Raw genomic sequence first — 24,111 nt, 5'->3', positions numbered from 1 at the left:
CTCACGGATGGAGGAATTACAGGTTGTCCTAGATGGGCTCCTTGACACAGACCTAACCTAGAGAAGGCTCATTTATGGAAAAAGCAGAGTAAGCCTGCCTTAGACTTCAGAGCTTCATGCTGTATAATCAATTCAGAGTCGATCAAGGCAGATATTAAAAGGCATGTACCTTACCTTATCTTTGGATCTTTACTCGCAAGGCAGACCAAACCAATACTGTTTACTACAAATATCTACTGGCGCCCTTCCAGATTGTCATTCAAGTCATTCTGAACTGCCTTCATAAAGACAGCTCATCTCCACCACTGCTTTCTTTACACTGAATCCAACCTAGCAATGGGAGGAAAGTTGGCTTCCTTTTTCCTAAACTTGCAGTGTTCTGAGGTTATTGATGTAGTACTTTTGCTTTGAGGTTTTCATTCACTTAACACTAATTGCTGTGCTGGAATTATTTTGCTCTGTATTATACCACCAGACCAAGACTTTTGAGAACAAATCCCTGGAACTAAGTGCCTGTGTTAGTATATGGGTTCCTGAGAAGTGCATAACACCCCTTTGTTCTCAAATCCAATGACTACATCCTTAGACTTTTTAGAAAGTCAAGTTACTAATTTATGGCCCTCTCCTGAATGCATTGGCTTTTGTTTTCTTAGTAACTGTTTAAGAATTCTAAAAGGTATTAAAAGTTTAAAGACTAGTTTAAAGACAATTTAAACTTAAACTGAAAAAAATAATTTAAATGTAAAAGAGTTTAAAAGGAGTTTTAAAGAATAAAATTTAAAGAGTTTAAGAACTCTTTAGCTTGGTTGGAGCAGGGTGATCTGCTAGACAATCTCCAAGGGTCCTTTCCAACCTGAGTCTTTCTATGATTCTGAATATCATGAGGAAGTTTTCTGTAGCATCATAAAATCACAGTTCACTCACTGCTAAAATGAGGAAGTCTGACTCCCACTGACCCCCACTTCTCCTAGAAGAATGTTTCCCATCCTGTGGCCAAACTGATGACTGGAATAAGGATACAGTTCTGGAATTAAATGGGTAGAAAGTTATATTATCAAAGGAGGTTAATTCAATGTCACTGGCAGACAAACTGGAGAGCCAAGTAATTTATATTGATTGAGCCAGACTTCACCACACATGTTCATTAAGAACAATACATTAAAAATCTGAGGCATACGTTTTAATTTTGCAGCAGATTCTTTGAGGATGTGAGACAGTTGCCTAGCAACTTCTGGACTCATCACCCTTTCATTAAGTGTTGTATGTAACAGTTTTCCTCCACTACTTTGAATTTAAAAGCTTCACTGAATAATGAAAAGAAGTCACAAGCACAGTTAACAATAGTTCTGTGTTGTCAGCATAAATAATATCCTCATTTTACTTCCTTTACCCATCAGCAGTAGAGTCTAGAAAAACCAAGTCTGACTCCCTTGTTATTTCTTTGTACCACACTGCATATGAAACTGTGCAATAGTCAGTGCTAAGCATCTTTGCTATTAAGAGCTCAGTCTGGAAGAAGCTGGGCTGAGATGAGCTAAGAAATATAGGAGTTAGCAGCTGGATTTTTTCCAGCAGTACAGTTTAAAGGAAATTTTTCTGCTAGAGTTGTCACTATTGAAAATGAAATTTTGGTTCTGTATCACTGAAGTTTTGGAAGTGGTATATTCAGGACATGCATCACAACAGCTTGTGTCTTTTGGTGAGACACGTAAAAATCACTTTCTGGTGACACTTGTCTGTGGCATTACCTTAGGATAAACTGCTAATGGAAACTTGTCTAACTGTCGGCCTTCAAATGCAATTATGCATTTTCCATCAGCCTGGTGGAGGCAGACACCCATGGAAAAATGCTTCTAAAAGCCAGTCCTAACATTGACAGGCTACTTTACTCTTATTCTCCTTTCTAATTTCTTTTCTTCTATTTCAATCTACTTCAGAATGTGTTATAAATTCACTTCTATAGCATTTCCCAGAAGTTCTTCAATGAAATAGCACAAGGGGTGATTAAGTGATTGCCCCTTCTGGTTGATCAATTGGGATTGATCAGTCTGTTTCTCCCTCTTGCTATCCTAAGTCCTTTGACCTCCAGTAAGTGCAGTAAGTGTAAATCCTGTGTGGTGCAGGTCTATGCCAGCTGGATCAGATTAAGAGGGTGAAGTAACACTGGAGATTAATTACATGGAGAAAAAGGAAGCAAGAAGGGACACATAGATACCATCCGCAGAACTTCCTGGGAGGAGACTGCTAGTATGCACTGAATGGTTGAAATCAGCCAGACACGAGCTTGTGCTACCAGCAAGGCTTGCTAGCTTGGAGAAAGCACTCTGATAGTTTTCGGAGTGGGGCTATATAGGAGGTGTGCTCTAAATCATGGCATAAAAACAGAGCCTCCTTTGGCACTCTGTGGGTCCACCTTTTGTATTCCACTAGCAGAGCGACCTGGTCTGTGGGATGAGAAGCTAGGAGAGAGGCTGCAGGGTGGTGCTGTGAGTACAGGAGGTGGTGGTACCGGAGAAATGTGAATCCCGCGCTCAGCCCATGAGACTTGACAAGCCAAGAGAGACTGAAGCCTTGTTTAAATTGCATCTTAACCTGGGGTGTGATTTAAAACCAAGATGCTTAAACTTATGCCAATACCTATGTGGGCACTTGTTTCAATTTAATTTGATTAAACATTTAAAGCATAATGAGAAAGGCAGTCTTAGCATGGGGGGAAAAAGGATCTAAATTATTTTCCCTGTGGACAAAACCTTGCTTTCCAAGTTTTCAGTTCTCATGTGCAACTGACTTACTCAAAAGTGAATATTCTGACCCGTGGTGAGGAAACAAAACTAGAACGACGTAAAATTCAGCAAAACTATATATTAAAATACGTGACAAACCCAACTGGATTAATACAAATAGCATCAGTGAGATCATATAACCAGCTGGCCCCACATCCTCCTCTCAGCCATTATTTGCCTGGGGAAGAAGCAGAACCTAGTATGAAGTCAGGAAAATCAACTGAGTTTTAATAGTTAAATTAGGGTTTGCAAAATATCACACTTACTTAAGGAAGCATGAACTCCAAATTAATGAGTGCTTGCTCTAGCGCAGTCCTTCTGCAACTGACCTTCCCATTGTGTTGGGCCATCTTTTCTCTTACCCCAAAGTGCTGTGCATTATTTTCAGGGGCAGATAGTAGTCCTGATCTGGTATGTCCTGCTGTACACTTTGAATGTAAATGGTGGCAAAGAGAAGTGGCCAATACATGGGAGTGGTGGGTCTTTTTCTCAATCTAAGATAAGACAGTGTATGAAAGAAATAGATTGGAACTGAAGTAGGATGAAGGGGATGTGCAAGGGTCCATACACTGTTATTCCCTTCAATTTATCAGAAGTCAGATCCTAATTACAGTATCCTCTTTGCTCCCTGTGTAAAGAGTTCAGGCAGATATGGGGCTCTCGACCAGATGCAGCTTTTGCTTAGTGTAAGAGACCTTTTATCTAGCCAGGCTTTGAGCCCTGAGTGCTATATGGGAATGGATCTTTTAGGCTAGATTTTGTCATATTTGAAGCAAAACTTGTTTCTCACATCTGTCTAACAATGTGTGTTTTCTTCTACCCTGGGAGCAGTGGAGTGAAGTGCAGCAGATGATAAATGGTACCCCGGTCTATATGTACCAGGACTGCAGTGTGCTTTCCGAGGGTGACACTGATCACTGGCTTCGCACCAACTGGATTTATCGGGGTGAAGCAGCCTCCCGTGTTTATGTGGAGCTAAAGTTTACTGTGAGGGACTGCAAGAGCTTCAAAGGTGAAGTGGTGACCTGCAAAGAGACCTTCAATCTCTATTACATGGAGTCTGAACAAGATGTTGGGATCCAGTTCCGCCGCCCGCTGTTCATCAAGGTCTGTAGCGCTGGGGGTGAAGACTGAGTCGTTTCTTTCTGCTTGAACTAGTCATATCTTTTAGCTTAAACTAGGTGTGTCCTGCTGGCTGGGAGAGGCCAGGAGAACCAGCATCTGGGGAGGGGCACGGATAGTAAGCGTTGTCCTTAGAATAAACTTTGCCCCCAGTGCCCTCTGTGATGGTCAGAGCAGTCTTTGCCACAGGAGGCACTGGAGTTGTCAAATGAGATCAGCCCTCCATTCTGCATAAGCACTTATTTAGCTGGACACCACATAGGTAAGGATTCTAAAGGGTTATAACAGTGCCAGATAGTTACACCAACTTTTAGAAATAGTAAAGCAGAGACCAAAGGAATTTCCCTTGCCTTAGGTGACAAAGCAAGATTAGAGCAAGTGAAGAACACAACCCAGTTCAAGTCTCTCTGCTCCTGATGATTTACTCTGATTGTTATGAGATACAGGGTCTTTTTTTTCTAAAACTGGAGGTGATGGCTTGCTATAATTAAATTCTCCCTTGTGTGAAAGTATTTAGCACCACTATATTTTAACTGCTGTTTCCCCAAACATAGTGCCCTCTTGCCATGGAAACATTCGAATTGCAGAACAGGGAACCTCAGATTTTTTGTAAAGGAACTGCTATAACCCAGTTCTGTCCTAAAAGAAGCCACAGACCTAAATTATTTGGCTGCCCTTTCCTCTGCAGTTTAAATGATGTGATGAAAACAAAGAACTGTAAAGGCCACCACAGGCAGAGCAGGACACCGGTAACGAATTCCCTTCCCTCCCCAGTGCTCCTCCACCCCTCCTGCAGCTGGGACCTACTGGGTGAATTTGTGCAATACCTCCACAACTCCTAAGGCTGTCTTAGGATCCCACTACCAGATGCAGCTGCTGTGCAGATCCTTTCATGTGCCATCCAGCTACACAGAGCAGGTGGTGTCATGTAATGGGGAGGGGCCTGCAGTGGAGAGGGTCAGTTATCAGGTTCGCTCTCTGAGAGGAAAGGCCACCCCACCATCAGGCTCTCAGGGAAGAAAGGCCACCCCACCTGCAGTCCAGCTGTACCATATCACACGATGTCATGGAGGCCTTTCCCATTTGCCCAAGCATTGAAAGCATGGCAAATGCTCTCTATCACTCTCATCCTTTGTTTGCTGAGGCACTGTGAATGGAAGAGCGTGGGAGTAATTTTCACCCAAGTATCTACAGTGCTGAAATATGTTGAGTGCTGCATGAGAAGCACCTTGCAGTAGATCATAGAATCAGAATCATAGAATGGTTTCGGTTGGAAGGGACCTTAAAGATCATCTAGTTCCAACCCCCTTGCCATTTGCAGAGACACCTTTCCACCAGACCAGGTTGCTCTAAGCCCCATCCAGCCTGGCCTTAAACACTGCCGGGGAGGGGCATCCACAACTTCTCTGGGCAACCTGTTCCAGTGTCTCACTACCTTCACAGTAAAGAATTTCTTCCTAATGTCTAATCTAAATCTACCCTCTTTCAGTTTAAAACCATTCCACCTCATCCTATCACTACCTGCCCTTGTACAAAGTCCCTCTCCAGCTTTCCTGTAGGCCCCCTTCAGGTACTGTAAGGCTGCTAGAAGGTCTCCCCAGAGCCTTCTCTTTTCCAGGCTGAAGAGCCCCAACTCTCTCAGCCTCTCTTCATAGGAGAGGTGCTCCAGCCCTCTGATCATCTTCGCGGCCCTCCTCTGGACTCGCTCCGACAGCTCCATGTCCTTCTTATGTTGGGGGCCCCAGAGATGGACGCAGTACTCCAGGTGGGGTCTCACAAGAGCGGAGTAGAGGGGCAGAATCACCTCCCTCGACCTGCTGGCCACGCTGCTTTTGATGCAGCCCAGGATACGGTTGGCCTTCTGGGCTGCAAGCGCACATGGCCAGCTCATGTTGAGCTTCTCGTCAACCATCACCCCCAAGTCCTTCTCCTCAGGGCTGCTCTCAATCCATTCTCCACCCAGCCTGTATTTGTGCTTGGGATTGCCCCGACCCACATGCAGGACCTTGCACTTGGCCTTGTTGAACTTCATGTGGTTCGCACAGGCCCAGCTCTCACGCCTGTCAAGGTCCCTCTGGATGGCTTTTTTTAAAAAATTAATTTAATTTTTAATTAATTAAAACAAAAAACAAAAACCAGTTGTAGTTATTAACAGCTGTACATATTCTGCTACATACTTTGGTGTAAAGTTGAGAAGTCTGACTCAGTCACCCCCTGCCACCTCCAGTACATGCAGTTCCTTTATTTTTTTTCTTTTTTTCTTTCTTTTTTGGAGGAAAATGAAGCACCAACTTGCAAACCAGTGACGATGGGGAACCTCACTGCTGGAGCAGTTTGCCAGGGGGACAGTTCAAAGCCCCCTGGCCCTTTCCAATGCACCCCCCACCAATGCAAAGAGGGGAGGATGTTCCAAACACCCAAGTCTGGGGGCACAGGGGGATGATGATCTGATCTGCACCAAGTACAGCCTAGAAACAGGTGGCTGTAATTCTCTGGTCAATTTAAAAACACAACTCTAAGTGCTGTTGTGATTTTACTGCATTCAATTTGCAAACAAAGAAAAATCTCACAGAAGAGAGATTTGCTCCTTTAGGGGCAGTTCCTAAAGACCTCTGAGATCCGAGACCCAGAACAAAGGGTACTGCATAAGACCAGTGAATGGCTGCAAAGGAGTTGAAAGAAAATGGTGGAAAGTATGGAGGCAAGAAAGGATGCAGACCCTGTTGTTAACACTTCTTCCGCACGCAAAGAAAGCATGCAATGCACTAGCATTAGAAACAGTTGACCATACAGCCTCTCAAAGGCCTTAGTGTAAAAGAAGTTTGAGAGGCACGGGTATCATCTCAGATGCTGCTGCCTGCTCAGATGTTAACGCTGTTGTCTTTTTCTCTTTCGCTTAGCTCAACACTGTGGCGGCAGATCGAAGTTTCACAAGCAGAGACATCGAATCGGGTGCCATGCAGCTGAACACAGAAGTGTGCCCCATTGGGAAGCTGTCTCGCCGGGGCTTCTACTTGGCTTTCCAGAACTCTGGGGCTTGCGTAGCGATGGTGTCTGTCCGAGTCTATTACAAGACTTGCCCGGAGGCAGTGCGGGGCCTGGCCCATTTTCCAGAGACGCTAGCAGGTTCAGAGGGGCTAACAGAAGTGCCCGGGGTCTGTGTGGAGTATGCAGCTGAAGAAGTGGGCTCTCCCCCCAGGATGCACTGCAGCACTGACGGGGAGTGGCTGGTACCAATGGGCCGATGCCTTTGTGCTGTGGGGTTTGAGGAAGTCGATGGGAGCTGCGTGGGTGAGTATGCAGACACTGTCTGTAGGCCATGGGAGAGCTTCCAGGGAGCGAGAGATCAGAGCATCTCTAAGCATAAAGTGGGATCAGGGGAGTTAGTGTGGTCTACCTCTCTTGCCTGCCCTCTGTGCCTGCCAAATGTATCTTATATCTTTTTCCCTCTCCTTAGCTTCTCTTTGTCAGTTGTGATTTTTCTCCTCATGTGTCAGGTGTAAGACCTGCACACACCTCTCCACTCCCTCTTGGGCTTCATCCAGGAGCTTTCAGCTCTGGAGCTAGTTTCTGCGAGCTGTAACTGTGTGATTGACACTGACTCACTCAACAACTGGTTCCCAACCCTTAAATGGCAGTCTTGTTCTCTCAGGGCAGACGGGTCAGACACATGGAACAGTGTATTTGTCCCGTGACTATAAAGCTGAAAGCCGGAGGGAGGCAAGTTTCTCCTCTGTGTCCCCTTCTGCTTGGACTGGGATGGCTCTTCTGCCATGGAAAACCATGTAAAGCACATTGCATAATACCATCTGTGCCTGGGTCATTTCTGAGGAAGAGCAATTAGCAAGCATGGGAGTCACCGGGGTACTGGAGCCACAGAGCGAGCCAGGGTTGTTGGAGCAAGCACTGCAGGGCTCTCGCTTTGCCACAGAGGGGACAAGATCCAGCTTCTTAGGGCAACTTTGCCTGTTTGTCAGGGGAGAGGATATGTGTGGTGTTTTGGGGGATAGGTATTACTGCAAAGAGGGAGGTAAAAGCACATCTCTACTCTTGTTGTCAGAGCCATATGGTACAAGGCTAAGGCATATAGAAAAAGGAATCCATGCACTGCTCTCAGGGTCAGCGGGGTGCCCTGTCTCTCTGCTTTGTTCTGCCTTTGCTCCGCTACAAGGATCTGGTGCCCATATGAATCCCCACTGCTTGCTGCTCATTTCACTTGGGGAGCTGGTGAAGGATGAAGCACAAGATCCTTGCCCTTCTCCAGCAATCCCCTCTCCTTGCACAGCCCAGCCAGTTTTTCCACTTAGGTGCTACAGAGCTCACCCCGCCCTCCCGAGAGCACTCCCCTGGGAAGGGGCAGGGAAGCTGTCATGTCTGGACAGGCCCTGACTGCTATCACAGCACAGGTTCATTCTACATCTGTGCTTTTATCCTACTCCGCCCAAGTACAGCTGCAGCCAGAAGTGTCTTTTGTAGGATCAGTAGGGACTGGGGAGGTCTCCCAGGAGAGGAAGGGAAGAGGGGAGAACCTAGCAGGGGTAGGGAGAGGTACTTCATGCCCAGAGCAGTGTCTTATTGGAGGATCAGAGGAGGAGGTGAATGTAGGTTGCCTGCTGGGGGTATCTTGGGGTCCTCTCCCTCTACAGAAAAGACCAGGTGTTGTGCAAAGAACAGGGAACAATCCAGGTCAGGATAAAGGTCAGAGCTTCTACTTTTGTCCTTAGAAGATGAAGGACAACTTCTTCAAACATAAAAAGGGGGACAGGATGGAGGAAGAAGACCTTCAGGCAGTGTCTTCTGGTTCTAAGTTTTGCCTTAAGTAGGAACAGAAAAAAAAAAGAAAAGCTGAACTACAACCCTTGCCTCAGAACAGGAAGGAGTACCTGACCTCTGTTACAGGACAGGAGGCAACAGAAAGCCAGAGGCTGAGGTTCTGAACTAGCTCTGCTGGGTATATAATGGCTTAGCCATCCCATGATCCAGGAAAAGCTGTGCCTGCCCAGAGCGTTACATCTCAGCCTCTCGTAGTGTTGCAGAGTTTACTGCCGATAAAGCCAGAGCTCCGTGATTAACCTCCTCAGGTATCTAATTTACCGTGAACACAAAGGCTGGCTGTGACCCAGGCCTGTGTTCTGGTTCCTTGATGGGCTCTGCAGGGCGGCGGGTGAGCCGAGCTCCCTGTCAGCTCAGGTTTGGCGTCTGCAGGCTGCCCAGTGCCTGCTGGCAGTCTCCCGGTGAGCACCTGCAGGAATAAGGAATGAAGGGAGGGCCCCAGCCATCCTCTGTGCCCTCTGGTGCCTGGTGAGCAGTGCTGAGCAGGCCCCTTCCCAGGCCTGTTTTTCCCATCGTGTCGCCCGGAGCGGGTGCCCAAGGGCCGGGGAAACCAGGTGCCGGCGGCCAGAGGGGCTGGGCGGGAGCTGAGACTGCGGGCTGTGCGCCTCCCCCGCCGGGTGCGCTCCGGAGGGAGCCGGGGGCAGCTGCTCATCTGCTTCTGCCCCGAGAGCCCAAGGCGTCCGAGGGAGGGAGGCAGGCAGGCAGCCATGGGAGCCGGGCTCCCCGGCCCGCCGGGCAGCGCCTCCGCACTCCCGCGTGCGGCAGGCCCGGGCCGCGGCCCGCCGGCGTCTGCTGCCCCCACCCCCGGACCCGCCGGGCGCTCCGGGGGAGGCTTCGCACCGCCTCCGGGGCGGGGCCGGGCACGGCGGCCCGGGCGGGAGCTGCCGCCTCCCCCGCCCGGCCGGGTCCCGGCGCCGCGGGGCGCCTCGCCGGTGCTGCGCGGCCACCTGCCGGCCGCTGCCGGCACGGCGGGTGCGGGGGCCCTGGCCGCCGCGTTGGGGGAGCCGAGGCGCCGGGCGACGCCACCGCAACGCCTCGTGCGGTCAGGCGGCGGCCGGGGCCCAGGTCCCGGGGGCGGCGGGGCGGGTCGTGGCGGCGAGGCCCGGGGGCTCCGCCCTGAGGCGCCGGGGCCGCTCCCTTTCGGGCCCCGGGGCTCTCCCTGGCTGCGGGGCTGCGCTGTGCGCGCCGCTCCCAGGGCGCCGGTCGGGGCCGGCCTGGGCTTGCGTGGCCCGCCGGCCCCCGTCTGGATGGCCTCACGCCCGCTGCCCGCGGGAGCTGCCCCCGCGCCGTGCCCCGTCCCTCCCAGCGTGCCTGGGGCCGTGCTGGCGTCTGGGCCGTGCAGGCAGCTGGGTGCCTCCGCGCCTGCCTGCACCTCCAGCCCCCCTTTAGTTTGCTGGTCTAGACGTAGCCTCGGGTGAGGTGACCCGGTCCAGCCAGCTGGTGCCTGCCCGGTAACCTCCTGGGTTTGTCCCCTCGCTCAGGTGTCTCCCGTGCAGTTCTGTCCCTGCACGCCCTTTCCCTACGAGGTGGGGTGTCTCCCTGTAGGGCAGCTCTCCTGCTTGAAAGGCCTCCGCACCACCGGTGGGTAAAGCAGGTGTGGACTAGGGGCTGGAGCAGCACCAGAGCTTGGGCCTGGAGGAACAGAGGCCTAACAGAGGCTCTCTTGGGGTCAGAGCTAACTGTTCTTGCAAAGGTCCCCAAACCCAAAGTTCCCTAATTTATGTGCTGACTTGTCTCAGCCTGATAATAAGAGGGTGTGTATGTTGTCCCATATTTATGGCAGGTAGTATTGTCCAGGGAACATCAGAACCTTTGTGTTACACGAGTCTGTGGTCCTGTGCTTGGTTTGTTTCCATGTTGCTGTCAAAGCTTTCCTGACCCAAACTGATCCAGTGTCAGGAATTTTGAAATCTTATACTGGAGCAAAACGGCAGGAGGCCACAAAGCTTTCATCTTCACTCCAGCATGTAGAAGTGCTCTCAGTCGTGAGCAGCCTAGAGTAACTTTTCTTCATCTTGCGTATTTCTGAAGGAGATGATTTGATCTTGAATATAAATGGAATCTCTTTGGGCTGGTGGCAATCAATGCTTGAGCCTCTTAATTCTTTCATGAGCCTTTGCTGTCATTGACCACATAGTTGTATGATTGTAGCTCAGAATAACAGACTCGTTCCTGAGCAGTTCTGTTATTTCCCAAAATCGGAAGGTGCTGGTTGCTCCTACTTCTTGTGATTATTTCTCCTGTGTTCTTTAGGCTTAACTGCTGCAAATCCTTTTGGCCTGTGTGCTGTCATAATATCCCCAGATGCTTGTGTGATGGTATTACTATGCAACTGGTAGGACAGTTGACATCATTCAGTGTTAATGGGACAATCTGCCTGCCATCCCAGGACAAGAAGGGGGACCAACAGGAATGAGATGAAGCCGCTTCTCTGATGACAATCTAGAGAGAGGTCTCAGTGTACAGGGAGGATAACGACTCTTCCTAAGACTGATGGCAAGGACTTGTTTGGCCTTTGTTAGTGGAAATCCTTTTAGGTCTCTCAGGTGTTTCTCTGTGTCACATAGTAGGAATGGCTGGATTGTTTTTTGTCTTCTGGATAAAGGATCATTTCCTATGCTATGCTCCACCACAGTAAGCCATTTATGTCAGGCTCCTGAGCAGATGGTTTTGGGGTGTTTCCTGTTGGGATCTCCTGAGGGATTACACAGGACGTTGTTGCTTTTATAGTGCAGTATGTAAAGGGTCATTCCCTCAATGCTCAAGTTAAATGCAAGGTGGTAGCTGTGGCAGAAAATTAGTGTATGCATTCCTCAACTATCTGATTAGTGATAGGTTGGTTGTTTCTTTATTTTAAGAACATTTATAGAATCATAGAATCGTTTCGGTTGGAAAGGACCTTTAAGATCATTGAGTCCAACCATTAACCTAACACTACCAAGTCCACCACTAAAACAATTTGATAGATTCATTTAGCACAGGCCAGTAAACCATTAAATTCACAGGTTACTTCAACCTTCCTCACTCATTTTCTCCTTGCTACACACCTATAGAGGTGAAGCATTGACCTTGAGGTAACTGGTAGACAGAGCAGTGCTCCTGTTGATCAAGCTAATAGTAATGCAGCAAAACCAGAGTGTCAGATGTTATACTTAGAGAAAGATGTGGCTGCTTATTTTTGTAGGACTGGAAATAGAAAGCACGTGGCACCTATTCTCTTGCAGTCTGTGTTGTCTCCGTAGCCAGTTGCACTCAATGCTGTTTGTTAGGTAAACTGATAGTTATCTAGATATTCCCCAGGGCCCTGCTAGGTGATGCTCTGGTACAACACTTCAAATCAGAAAAGATGTTTCTGCTAAAAAATCCACTGGGTATCCCATATGAAGTCAGCAAGCAAAGGACTCTGAGGAGAACAAGGACTTGGAACTAGTACTTACAGCTCTTATTTATGGTGTGGAAAGCTTGAAGGGCAAGGTGAGGACCAGTCTGGCTTTATGTTGAAAGAAGTCTCTGAGGCTGACCAGCTTCTGTTTTCATAAAGCACCCGTGAGGAATAAGATCCCCTTTCTTCAGTCTACAAGTCCTATCATAACATTGATCCTGCCTTGAGTTTGCATCTCCTCTCTATCTGCTCTGAGAAGGTGATTGGTCTAGGTGACCTCCAGGGGTCCCTTCCAAGCTAAATATTCCTGTGAGCTAAGAAAATGGAAGAAAAGCAAGCAGATAAAAGAGTGTTCAGGAAGCTGAACAAAACTGGCAGGTGGTTTATTGTTGATCTTATGTTGACTTGTTTATCTCTTCACAGCCTGCCAGCGAGGATTCTACCGTCACTCCCTGGAGGCTAAACGCTGCCTGAAGTGCCCCCCCAACAGTTTGTCCACTGAGTCAGGGGCTACGTCTTGTTCCTGCAATACAGGCTTCTACCGAGCACCTTCGGAGGGCCAGAACATTGCTTGCACCCGTGAGTTGTGAATAGAAAGAAAGAAAGAACAGTATTTATACAGACTGCGGGGGTGAACTTACCGAGAGCAGCCCTACAAAAAAGAACTTAGGGATACTGGTGAAAAATCGGACATGAGCTGGCCATATGTGCTTGCAGCCCAGAAGGCCAACCATATCCTGGGCTACATAAAAAGAAGCATGGCCACCAGGTCGAGGGACGTGATTCTCTCCCTCTTCTCTGTTCTCCTGAGACCCTATTTGGAGTGCTGCATCCAGCTCTGGGGTCCCCAGTACAAGAGAGACATGGACCTGTTAAAGTGAGTCCAGAAGAGGGCCACAAAAATGATCAGAGGGCTTGAACACTTCTCCGATGAAGAAAGGCTGAGAGAGTTGGGGTTATTCAGCCTGGAGAAGAGAAGGCTCTGAGGAGACCTTATTGTGGCCTTTCAATACTTAAAAAGGGCATATAAGAAAGATGGAGAAAGACTTCACCATGGCCTGTAGTGACAGGACAAGGGGCAATGGTTTTTAACTAAAAGAGAGTAGATTTAGATGGGACATATGGAAGGAATTTTTTACGATGCGGGTGGTGAGACATTGGAGCAGGTTGCCTAGAGAAGTTGTGGATGCTTCGTGCTTGGAAGTGTTCAAGGTCAGGTTGGACAGGGCTTTGAGCAAGCTGATCTGGTGAAAGATGTCCCTGCCCATGGCAGGGGGGTTGGACTAGATGATCTTTAAAGGTCCCTTCCAACCTAAATCATTCTGTGATTCTATGAACAAGGAGATGGGAGAAAACACAACTTTGGGAAATGGGGATGAGAGATCAGAGAGGGAGAGGCTAGGGGGACAGAGAGCACCATTCGAAACGCATCAGCAGATGGGAAACTGACACAGTACTTTGGGTATTAACAGCTAGATCTAATACTTTTTTTCATGCTTCTTGTAGGCCCCCCCTCAGCTCCCCGCAACGTCAGCTTCTCCCTTATTGGCACGCAGCTGAGCCTGTGGTGGCAGCCACCTAGTGACCACGGTGGGCGAAAGGACCTGACTTACACAGTCTTCTGTCAGCGCTGCCATTTCCTGTCGTGTGAGCCGTGTGAGGCTGGTGTGGTGTTCTCCCCCAGTGCTTCTGGTCTCACTAAACCTGCTGTGGATGTGGACGGCCTAGAAGCTTACACCAACTACACATTTGCTGTGGAATCCCATAATGGTGTCTCAGGAATGGGACCTGCACCACAGAGAACTGCTCCAGCTGTCTGGGTCGCAGTTGGACATGCAGGTTAGCAGAAGCAGAGGGAAGTTCTTCCTGCTCATCAGGAAAAGGAAGAGGAATCTCTGTGAATGTTTAAGCTTTCTCCATCTTCTCCTTCTGTCTGCCACATGTGTTGGTATGCTATGATAAAGACTCTAAGGTACCTCTGCCTCTGGCATGTAAAGTCCATCAGTCATATTCCTTGCAAGTCAAAGCAGCAGTAATCATTCACCAAGAGCTATGAATCCACCAAGGACTTAACAGAGGTGAGGAGGATAAAGCCCTCCCTATCGTACACTAGTGTAGTCCAGCCTAAGTATTGTTACCCATATGACAGGAAGAACAGGGACTGTGGCATGAAATATTTTCCATGACTCAGATACTGCAAAAAATCTGACCAAACACAACAGAAACACAGCTGTAACTGAAAAAAAAAAAAGCTTTGAAAGCATGGAGAAATTAGGATGTTAAAAACATGCAAGTTCTTGACATATTTCTGTAGTAGCTTCAAGCTGGCTAGTTTGGTTGTCCTGTGAATACTTTCCAGAGTGCTGTGAAACGTGATCATAGAAAAGTGAGATCACAGTGCTCAACAGCCCTTGGTGCTTTCCCCAAGTTCTGATTTAGTGACAAAATATGACTTTTCTTCCTGATGCTATGCGGAGGCAGCACAATTCTGAGCTACAAAAGCAGAGCTACTTTTGGCTCGCCTCATCACTTCCTGGCGATGACAAAGGACAAGGAGAGAACCAGGCTTGACTCTTCAGTCCTTGCAGGCTGTTGAGAATTATCTTTTTATTCATGAACAGCATGCATTTGCAGTCAGCTGAGAGATTTTGAGCATTGAATTCCACTGTACCTTTATGAAATAGAGCTGCATGCATAAATCACATAGGATAGTTATGTTACTGCTGCTGTAAGAGCATAAAATCCTAACATTTTTATTTCACACTGAACACTTTCAGTGCAGTGCTGGATTAAATGTAATTTCTTGGAATACTGATTTTGTTTTGAGGGCCAAAGTTATGCTTCCACTGTTGGGGTAGAAGCATGCTATTCATGGAAAGCAATTAATTACAGCCAGAGACTTCATTTCCCTTTCACCACAGAAGAGAAAGATGAGCGAGTGGCAGTGACAATGAGAGTCAGTTCCAGTTGCATGGTATGACCAGAGAAGGAAAGAGAGAGCTTCTGGTGGAGAGAGGGCCTAGTCTGCATTATGTTTGTATTTCTTCCTGATATTCTCTGTTCTGTCCCCTGCAGCTCCGGTGACAGTATCCCAGTTTATCCTGACACAGAGAGATGACAGTAGTCTTTCTGTTTCTTGGCTGGCCCCACGGCAGCGCAGCCGGACCTCAGTAGAGTATGAGGTCATGTTCTTTGAGAAGGTGAGGCCTGCCTTATTTGTTCCTCCCCCTTTCACCCAAAAGAGTGGAAGTGTCCTCTTTGTTCAACGTGTGTTTGTTACTTGACCCTGTTTGATTTCTGCAGGGAGAGGAGGCACGTTATACAGTAAAGCACCTTCTTGAGCCAAACGTCACTCTGACAGACCTGCAGCCAGACACAGCCTACCTGCTTCGTGTGAGATCCATCACACCCCTTGGGCCTGGGCCCTATTCCCCGGAGCAGGAATTCCGCACCCTTCCACCAGGTAAAGGACAACCACTGGTATCTCACTTGGGAGAAACTCACTTCTCCATCAGATAATATATTCACCTGGCACACGGATTTCTTTTTGTGTTCTGCTAGCTGTAAGGCACAGACACCACATTCCTGAGTGAGTTCCTCATCACCAGGGCCGAGCCTGTTGCTTTGTAAAAATGTCGGACAAGGAGACATCCCGTTTCCTTGCTGTCATATAAAATCTATTTGTACTTTCGTGTTCAGAACTGATCAGCCTCGGGTTTGTGTGTTGTACTGGCGAATTACTTACCAGCTCTTCATCTAGTTCTTCTGAAAGACATTTTGATTCTGGCTAGTCTTTCTAAGTTTGAATGTTAGCAAAATGATTACCATATGCCTCTTTTTGTGTGAAAGTTACTAGTGAAGAGGAGAACTCAAAGGACCTCACCACTATTTTTTCCAGCTTTATCATTTCCACTGTATGTAGTCCAGCCCCTGAATGTAACTCTACCCAGAAAGATGGTATGTGCCGCTGAAAAAAGTTCTCCACCAAAGCATGAAGGCCAAGTTATTGAGGCCACAAGGAAGACCCTTCTCCTATGTCAAAGAACGTCTCATACAGGCCTCACATCCAACCTCCTGTTTCCCTGGCTTACCCAGAGACTTCCCCTTTATCAAAAATTTTCTATAGTGGAGTTTGCTCTCTCTTCATTCCACACATTCACAGATCCTCCTGTTGACCCTATGGATAATTTTAGAGATACATCCGTTGAAATGTATCTTCTGTGATTCCGTGAAATTATGCCTTTGAAAGGCTAGTTTTATTGTAATGAAATAATGACATGGAAGAAAGCAAAGGCATACCTTAATGTAATAAACAGGTAACTGTGTAAAAGCTGATAAGGAGTTGTGACACCATGACTGGAATATAATTTAAAGATTGGGTTTTTTTTGGCACCAGGAGCTTTTGGTAAAATTTTCGTGAAGTTGCAGTACCAAATGATGATGACATAAATGATCTTTAACCAATAGAATAACATACCACAAAGGTTCTGTGAAAAATGTGTGAGTTAACATGTACTTTGGATGGTTTTGATTATAAAGGGACATGTTAGAAAATACTTTCATCAAGATTATGCTTTTTTTTTTTTAAATAAAAGTTGATCACCTTATCATGTCAAGACAAAGTTATTTTGAATATGAAAGGGATTAAAAAGAAGTGCCAGCAAGGTTTCAGTTGGTGGGAGTTCTTCTTTGATGATAGTAGAAGCATTGTTTAGCTGTAATGCTCTAGGGATATTAGTGGAACAAGCTTTGCAGGGAGAGGCAATTGTTTAAAATCTGAATTTGAGAATGTAGATCCCTTAATTTCCTGCAGAAATGCTATGTACCTAAAAGCTTGTCCGTTTGATCAGTAAAAGATTTTATTTCACCTTCCAAATCTTGACTTTTTGATTTTAACAAAAAAGAACACTAGCTCTGCCTCTTGATTTCTGCTTAACTAAGCTGGTGATTTTTAATAATTTTAGTGGGATGAGTCAGCATCAAATTGAGCAAGAATAACAAGTGTTAATTAGGCTTTATGGATGCTGACCATTGGACTGGATGTTAGGAAACAGTTCCAGACACAGTTGTCTGTGTCACACAAGCTGTTCCTTGCTTTAAAATCTGCTCATTTATTGAAACAATTTCTTCTGGATGTTTTCCTAAATCTCTTTAGGGAAAATATTAAAAAAAAGTAGATTCTCATCAGATATGGATATGAACGCTTCATTAATGTATTTTTAATTTTTTAAAATAGTTTTTTAAGTTACGGGAAATAAGGTTTAAAAACACATACTTCACAAGCAGATGTCATTTAGCATTTCCTCTGATGAGTTCAAATATGCTGTATGGAAACGGATGGCTTTTAGCTTGAGAATCTAAATGGAAGAAGACAACCTGTGTTATGTGAACGCTATCTGAATCAAATCCAATCAAAATGAAACCACCTACGCTTATTTTTGAGAAAGCAGGAATATGATGTTAGTCTGCAAGTTCATAAGTCAGTACCTGCTTGTTTCAAAAGTCCTAAGCACACAGTGGCGTCTGTCACGGTAATTAGGCAAAGGACCAACCTCAGATATTGATGGAAGGGGAAGGGGAAATTAATTCCATAAACAAGAAGAAAGTCAAATTAGAAGGCTGGGGAAAATCATGTCATTGCTGTGCCATAGTCTAAATCGGCTGCTGAGCAGGAAGAAGGGTCTGATCTGAAAGTAGTTGGAGTGGGAGGGAAGGAACAGCTGTTCTTCATTTTTGAAAATGTCTTGGAATTTATGTGGGAAACGAGTCAGAGGGATAAATTACTCAGCTAGAAGACCAAGACTGTAGATAAGAGCCAACCAGATACCCACCAGAAGGTGCTCCATGCACATGAATAACAGTACAACAGGACTCAAATATGGTGGCTCTGCTGCCTGGAAGACAAATGGCAGTAGCTTACCTAATACCATTGGCTGTTAGAAGGTGATTGCTACATTCCAGACAAATAGTTCTTGGTCTTTTAAATATGGCCTTTCTCTTTGTTTCTGCAGACACAGGAGCTCTGTCTGGTGGAGTCATAGTCTCTATTATCTTTGGAGTTCTACTATTTATTGGGTTGCTTCTGGGATTTCTCATCTTTCGGCGAAAGTAAGTGTTGATTTTTGGTATTGAAAAAGGTATAGATGTAGGAATAGCTGAGCTATGGGAGCTTGGGAAAGGGAGCGAGGCCCTGATTTCTCACAGGATATTGAATAGGTAGAGGTTGGTTAGAGATGAACCCCCTGTGGCAGGGGGGTTGGAACTAGACGATCTTTAAGGTCCCTTCCAACCCAAACCATTCTATGATTCTAAGAAAGAGTAAGACCAGTGTGCTGTAGCAAGATGGAATGAGTCTCAGTAACTAATTTCAATTAGCAGGATTGGAGGGATTAATATGTCTGTAAGATAATGCTTGCTGCTGAGGACAGAGGAAAATGTAATTTCTCAGTTTTGCTATAATCCAGCACTATCATACTGTTATCATGACAGATGAATAAAAATATTGTTGTCATACAATCATTTCTATAGCTGCTGATCAATTAAGTGGGCAATACATGTATCCAGTCATTTAAAACCATTTTCCATACACCATTACTTTAGTGGTCCTCTACCCAGATACAAAATTCTACTTCTTTCTAAATGTCTATAGGGCTGCTGTTGTTTGGTTTTAAGAAGATCAGGTATTGTACTGAAAGTGTACAGAAAACATAAACAGAAATTTATCTGTAATTCAGCAAACAGAAGGATAAAAAAAAACCCCTACCTGCATGGAAACAAAGCTCCATTTCTGAATGGAAATGAAGAATCACATTTTCTTGGTAGCTGTACTCTACCAAGTAGGTGCAGTGCCTGGCTCCACTTTGCTCTGTGCTACCCTGAGCTCTGTCCCTGACCAACTAGGGTAGACACCCTGGAAGTCTTGCTTTTCTCTTTGCTGTCTGCTGACCATTTTATTTTCATGACTGCTTCTTATGTTCCAGGAAGGCTCGTCGGAGACAAGCTCGGCCAGATTACAATACTTCAGCCTTTGATCGAGGTGAGCTTCAAAGGGGTAGTAGAACCAGGGAGAAGCCTGGAATGGGTTGGAAGGACTGAAAAGAAATAGTAGTTTCAAACCAGACACTGGCATGGATTTTCTGATGTAATTTGCCTGTTCCCATAACAGCTCTAGTCTTCAATGTATGTTTGGTAGATTAGTTTACTGCCATTGTCAGAATCCCATGGATTCACCTCTGCTTCTGTAGCTTTGCCCTACAAAGCTTGTCCAAAGAGTTGACAGGTTAATTTGCTCTTTTGCTTCCCTTTACCATAGAGAAGGTCTGGTTGAAGCCCTATGTAGACCTGCAACCATATGATGACCCCAGCAGAGGAGTGCTGGAATTCACTAAGGAACTGGACATCTCTTGTGTCACTATGGAGAATGTGATTGGAGAGGGTGAGTTACTTGTCACTCTCCCCATCTTTCAGTTCCTCCATACTGTCATTTTGCTGTCTGTTCCGGAGTTCATCTCTGACCTTTTGCCTCTGGTTGTCCTCAGGGGAGTTTGGGGAGGTCTATCGTGGGTTCCTGCGGCTTCCAGGGAAAGAACGTATCGTGGTTGCCATTAAGACTCTGAAGTCGACATATTCAGACTCACAGTGGTGGAACTTTCTGCGTGAAGCAACAATTATGGGGCAATTCAATCACCCGAACATTGTGCGTCTGGAAGGAGTTGTCACCAAAAGTAAGAGTGTGTGGGAGAGAGTCCTGGAATGAGAGCAGAAAGTGGCACATTTCTCAGGCCTTTCTTAGAGAAGATGCTGTCAGAGAGGCTGTGCTGGGAGAAGACAGGCATTGTCATGTTAGCCTATGGCAGAGAATGAGGAAGGGAGCAATAGTATGGATTTCCAACAAAGTCATGAGGCAGTGTTAGGAGAGGTCTTGGGTAGGTGAGTGGATGAGAAGTTGGGATAGTGTAAGGGATGCTGTAAGGTCGTATGTGTGACACAAGGAGGAATACAAAATCATTGGGGGAGGTCTAACGAGAAGGGTCAGCCAGCTGTGCCAGTGGAGTGGGGATGTTGGCTGGGGTTGGATATGGTTCTCTGTGTTGGGGCAATGTGGAGAGCGTTGGAAGGCAAGAACAGGAGAATTGTAAAAAGGCTGACACCTTCTTGTCTTCCTCAAGGGAGGCCAATGATGATCATCACTGAGTATATGGAGAATGGAGCGCTGGATACCTTCCTCCGGGTGAGAGACTCCAGTCTGTAACAGGCTTGTGTACTGCTGGAACTTGCACTTGACCTCTATTTAGGACCCTAAAAGAAGACTAGAAATAAGATCCAGACTTCCACTTCCATTCTGCTCACTAACGTTTCCAGTCTCAGCAGTTGAAGCTTGATGCCATCCAGTGTGCTCAGTGTCCAGAGTGCTGTCCTTGGTAGTTGAAGTGCAGGTGCCTAGTGATGACTCTGGAGACCACCACCAGTCCCTTAGTGAGAACCTGTTGGGTCCTTTGGGCTGCAGCATTGCCTTTTTGCTTGTTTACCAATGCCCACTTTTGCAAGTTGATAAGGCCGGTAACTAGAAACCAAGCAGATTGATGTCACCTGACCAGGATCTTCTCTCACTTCTTCTTCCATGCAGGAGAATGAGGAAAAATTTAGCCCTGTGCAGCTTGTGAGCATGCTGCAGGGAATAGCCTCTGGCATGACCTACTTTTCAGGACAAAACTATGTGCACCGGGATCTGGCTGCTCGCAACATCCTGGTAACACGCAGTCTTCAGTGCAAGGTGTCTGACTTCGGTCTCTCCCGAATATTGGAGAATGATGCAGAGGGAACCTATGAAACCAAGGTAATGCAAAACCAGTCTCTGAGTCTTGTAAATGAACTGTGGTCTCAGGGGGATTGGGATTCTGCTGGATAAGAATGGCAGAATTTCTTCACAATAGGAAATACCAGGCCAGGGGAAGATTTGGATGGAAAATCTCTGAGGAAAACCCATAGTAAAACTGCAAGTCACAGTGTGGATGATTCAGAAGGTGGTGCTTCTCTGTCTGGAGTCCATGTTGATTTTGTTTGCTAAGAGATTCAGAGGGATTGTGGTTTTAAAATGAGAAGCAAAATAAGAGGTCTGATCTTTTATACTCAATTAACTAAATCTAGCTTTGAAGATAGCCCTGCTGTGATCAGGGGTTTGGACTAGAGACATCTACAGGTCCCTTTCAATGAAAGTTCCAATGATTCTAATGTCTGGTGTCATTCAAAGGAGGGCTGTGACTGGTGTCAGGCTCTTGCTCCCACAGCAGTGTAGCTGTGTGGCGTTCCACTGAACAGAGGGTTTAAACTCATTCACTTTCCAAGAATGTTCTTGTCCACTTGAGAAATGTCCCCAGGGGTGGTTACACATCACTTCAAGTGAAGTGGGCCCGGTCTCTGAATGACTTTGTAAGCTCCTTGCATGAAAGCACTGGAGAAATACAACTCAATGATACATGCTGGATACGCTATGTCTCTGCTCTTTCACAGGGTGGTAAGATTCCCATCCGATGGACAGCCCCAGAGGCCATTGCTCATCGGATTTTCACCTCAGCCAGTGATGTCTGGAGCTTTGGAATTGTTATGTGGGAGGTGCTGTCATTTGGTGACAAGCCGTATGGGAACATGACCAATCAAGAGGTAACAGACACTGAGCACAAGTGCTGATTTAAAAAAATAAACAAGGCATGTAGGCCCAACTTTTGTAGATCTCCCTCAGCCTGCAGTCTTGACATTCTTTCGAACACATAAGTACTACGTCTCCCACCCTGCTAAAAATCAATGCAACCAAGTCAAGGGCAGTAAGTGTTTGGGCCTCTGAACCATGTTCAGATGTCAACAGCAATGAGCCAAATTAAAGACTGGTTAAATGAGCCATGGTCTTTGGGTCTGGAGATGTTCTCTCTTGGTTTCGTTATCTCCTTCCTCTGGCTCTGGAGTATTATGTCTGATCTCATTCTAGGTTCAGCACATCTGTGAGGTTAGCACATGCTGTTGAAATTATTCCTCAGAGTCTGGTTCCCCTTTTCTCACCAGGCCTGTGCCAAGATCATTTGGTTCTTTCTTCTCATGAACACATGCCCTGAATGGCAAATGGGAGCTAAGCTAGTAAAGGATTGAAAGTATGTACATATGCCACTTGACTTTTTGACATCCCTTAGGTGTCCTGTTTCATTGCTGTGCTTTTTAAACCCTGCTTCATACATGTGTAATCTGCTTCAACCCCTTCCTGACTGCACACTGTGCAAAATGGTGAACTGCCTGCTCCCAGCCCCACAGAGGTCTCTGGCTTCTCTTTCGCACTCTCTGCTCTTGGCCAGATTTCTCTCTGTACTCTGTGCAGGTGATGAAAAGCTTAGAGGATGGGTACCGGCTCCCCCCACCTGTGGACTGCCCATCTATCCTCTACGAGCTCATGAAGAGCTGCTGGTCACACGATCGGATGAGGAGGCCTCATTTTCAGGAAATCCGAGCACAGCTGCAACATTTCATCTCAAGTCCCCAGCTCCTCCGGCCTGTTGCAGACTTTGACCCCAGGTAAGCAGGCTATCACTGGGGGAGGAGAGGTTTAACTGGGTGATTTTCACCTCCCTGTCTCCAGCAGGAGGAGAGGTAGTGCTAGCAATGCAGGCTGGCAAGAGGCACCTTGAATGCTCTGTGTGCAGAAAAGAGTAGTCATCTCTCCCTCATGGTGACAGAAGGCATAGCCATCGGCCTGGGCAGTCTGACCTCACTCCGCAGAGAGCAGAAAAAGTTGGCCTAGCCCTGGCAGAGGGTGCTTGCCCTTTAGCTACTGTCTCATAGTACTGGCCATTTAAGGTAGTTGCCTGGCTAATGAGGGCTTTATCTGTCTTTTAGGGTGACACTCCGGCTCCCCAGCTGCAGTGGATCAGACGGGATCCCCTATCGATCCATCCCTGAGTGGCTGGAATCCATTCGCATGAAGCGCTACATCTCCAACTTTCGCACTGCTGGCCTGGACACCATGGAGTCCATTCTGGAGCTCACTGCTGAGTAAGGGCAGGCTAAGCTCCCACAAGGCACCCCAGGCTACGCTACAAATAGCTGTGTCTGTCCCTGTGCAATCTGAACGGGCACTTATATTTACTTGGAAGGCTTCTCTCCATCCTTCTCTATATAGTTAAATGGAAGTGGACTGGCTTCTTGCCCTAAAAGGCAAGAATCAGCCCAGAAGAACTGGGATCAGCCCAGACTGAGAGACTACTTCCCAAACTGTCCATGCTTGAGGCTTTTCAGGGGTCTGAGCTGCTCTGAACTCACATCAGAAACAAACAGCAAAGGGAAACAATAGATGGCAGTTCTCTAACCTGACCATTTCCCCACCCTTGTAGGACTTTATAAGGTAATTTTCTTGCCTTGAACTCCAGGTGGGCTAGTGATATTCCTCCCCCCGCATCAGCCAGACACTGTTCTATCATAGAGCAAAGTCCTTCTGGGCTCCTTAGAAGGATTCAGGTCAGATGTTTTACCAGCACACGTTCCGTTGTAGGGTCAGGGATGTATAGCCGCTCCAACCGGGCAGTTATGTAAAACAAATGAACAGGCACAGTGCAGAGACAGACCTGCTAAAGGGTTAAGACGTGGCCCATGTCACAAGCTGATGTGGACACAGTTCTGATTTAATGGGAGCACAGGCCTAGTCATGAGGTGGGAGAAGCTGGTTTACTTGAGTGGGCAGAGGTAGCCAGGGAAGGGCAGGAACATCTAGAAGTTTTTTGCCTCTAGAGAAAAGATGGGTGTAGTAGGAGGCACTGAGGGAAAGGAAGCTTTCTCAGCTTCCTTGGTAGCTGTTTCTGCCTTTGACTACATCCCAGTCCCCAAGAAACAAGAACAGCAATTCATTTTTTCCTTTCTTTTCCCATTTCCTTCAGGGACTTGAAACAGATGGGAGTGTCACTTCCAGGCCACCAGAAGAGGATCCTGTGTAGCATCCAAGGCTTTAAGGAGTGA

At 46.8% G+C, this 24,111-nt stretch overlaps 1 protein-coding gene across 1 annotated transcript in view; it reads left to right on the top strand.

Moving 5' to 3' along the window:
• Positions 1–24,111, top strand: part of EPHA1 (EPH receptor A1) — a 35,839-nt gene extending 11,728 nt beyond the window's left edge. The window contains exons 3-18 of the mRNA XM_068402361.1: positions 3,615–3,890; positions 6,806–7,196; positions 12,544–12,699; positions 13,627–13,959; positions 15,196–15,320; positions 15,424–15,583; positions 18,132–18,228; positions 19,101–19,156; positions 19,433–19,555; positions 19,659–19,844; positions 20,289–20,350; positions 20,747–20,956; positions 21,631–21,780; positions 22,484–22,677; positions 22,999–23,154; positions 24,033–24,111. Coding sequence (XP_068258462.1) covers positions 3,615–3,890; positions 6,806–7,196; positions 12,544–12,699; positions 13,627–13,959; positions 15,196–15,320; positions 15,424–15,583; positions 18,132–18,228; positions 19,101–19,156; positions 19,433–19,555; positions 19,659–19,844; positions 20,289–20,350; positions 20,747–20,956; positions 21,631–21,780; positions 22,484–22,677; positions 22,999–23,154; positions 24,033–24,111 — 2,754 coding nt within the window. The remainder of the gene's footprint in view (positions 1–3,614; positions 3,891–6,805; positions 7,197–12,543; positions 12,700–13,626; positions 13,960–15,195; positions 15,321–15,423; positions 15,584–18,131; positions 18,229–19,100; positions 19,157–19,432; positions 19,556–19,658; positions 19,845–20,288; positions 20,351–20,746; positions 20,957–21,630; positions 21,781–22,483; positions 22,678–22,998; positions 23,155–24,032) is intronic.

This window comes from Nyctibius grandis, chromosome 5 (genome assembly GCF_013368605.1).
Source record: "Nyctibius grandis isolate bNycGra1 chromosome 5, bNycGra1.pri, whole genome shotgun sequence".
Classification (NCBI taxonomy): domain Eukaryota; kingdom Metazoa; phylum Chordata; class Aves; order Nyctibiiformes; family Nyctibiidae; genus Nyctibius; species Nyctibius grandis.
This window is presented reverse-complemented; position numbering and strand designations above follow the sequence as displayed.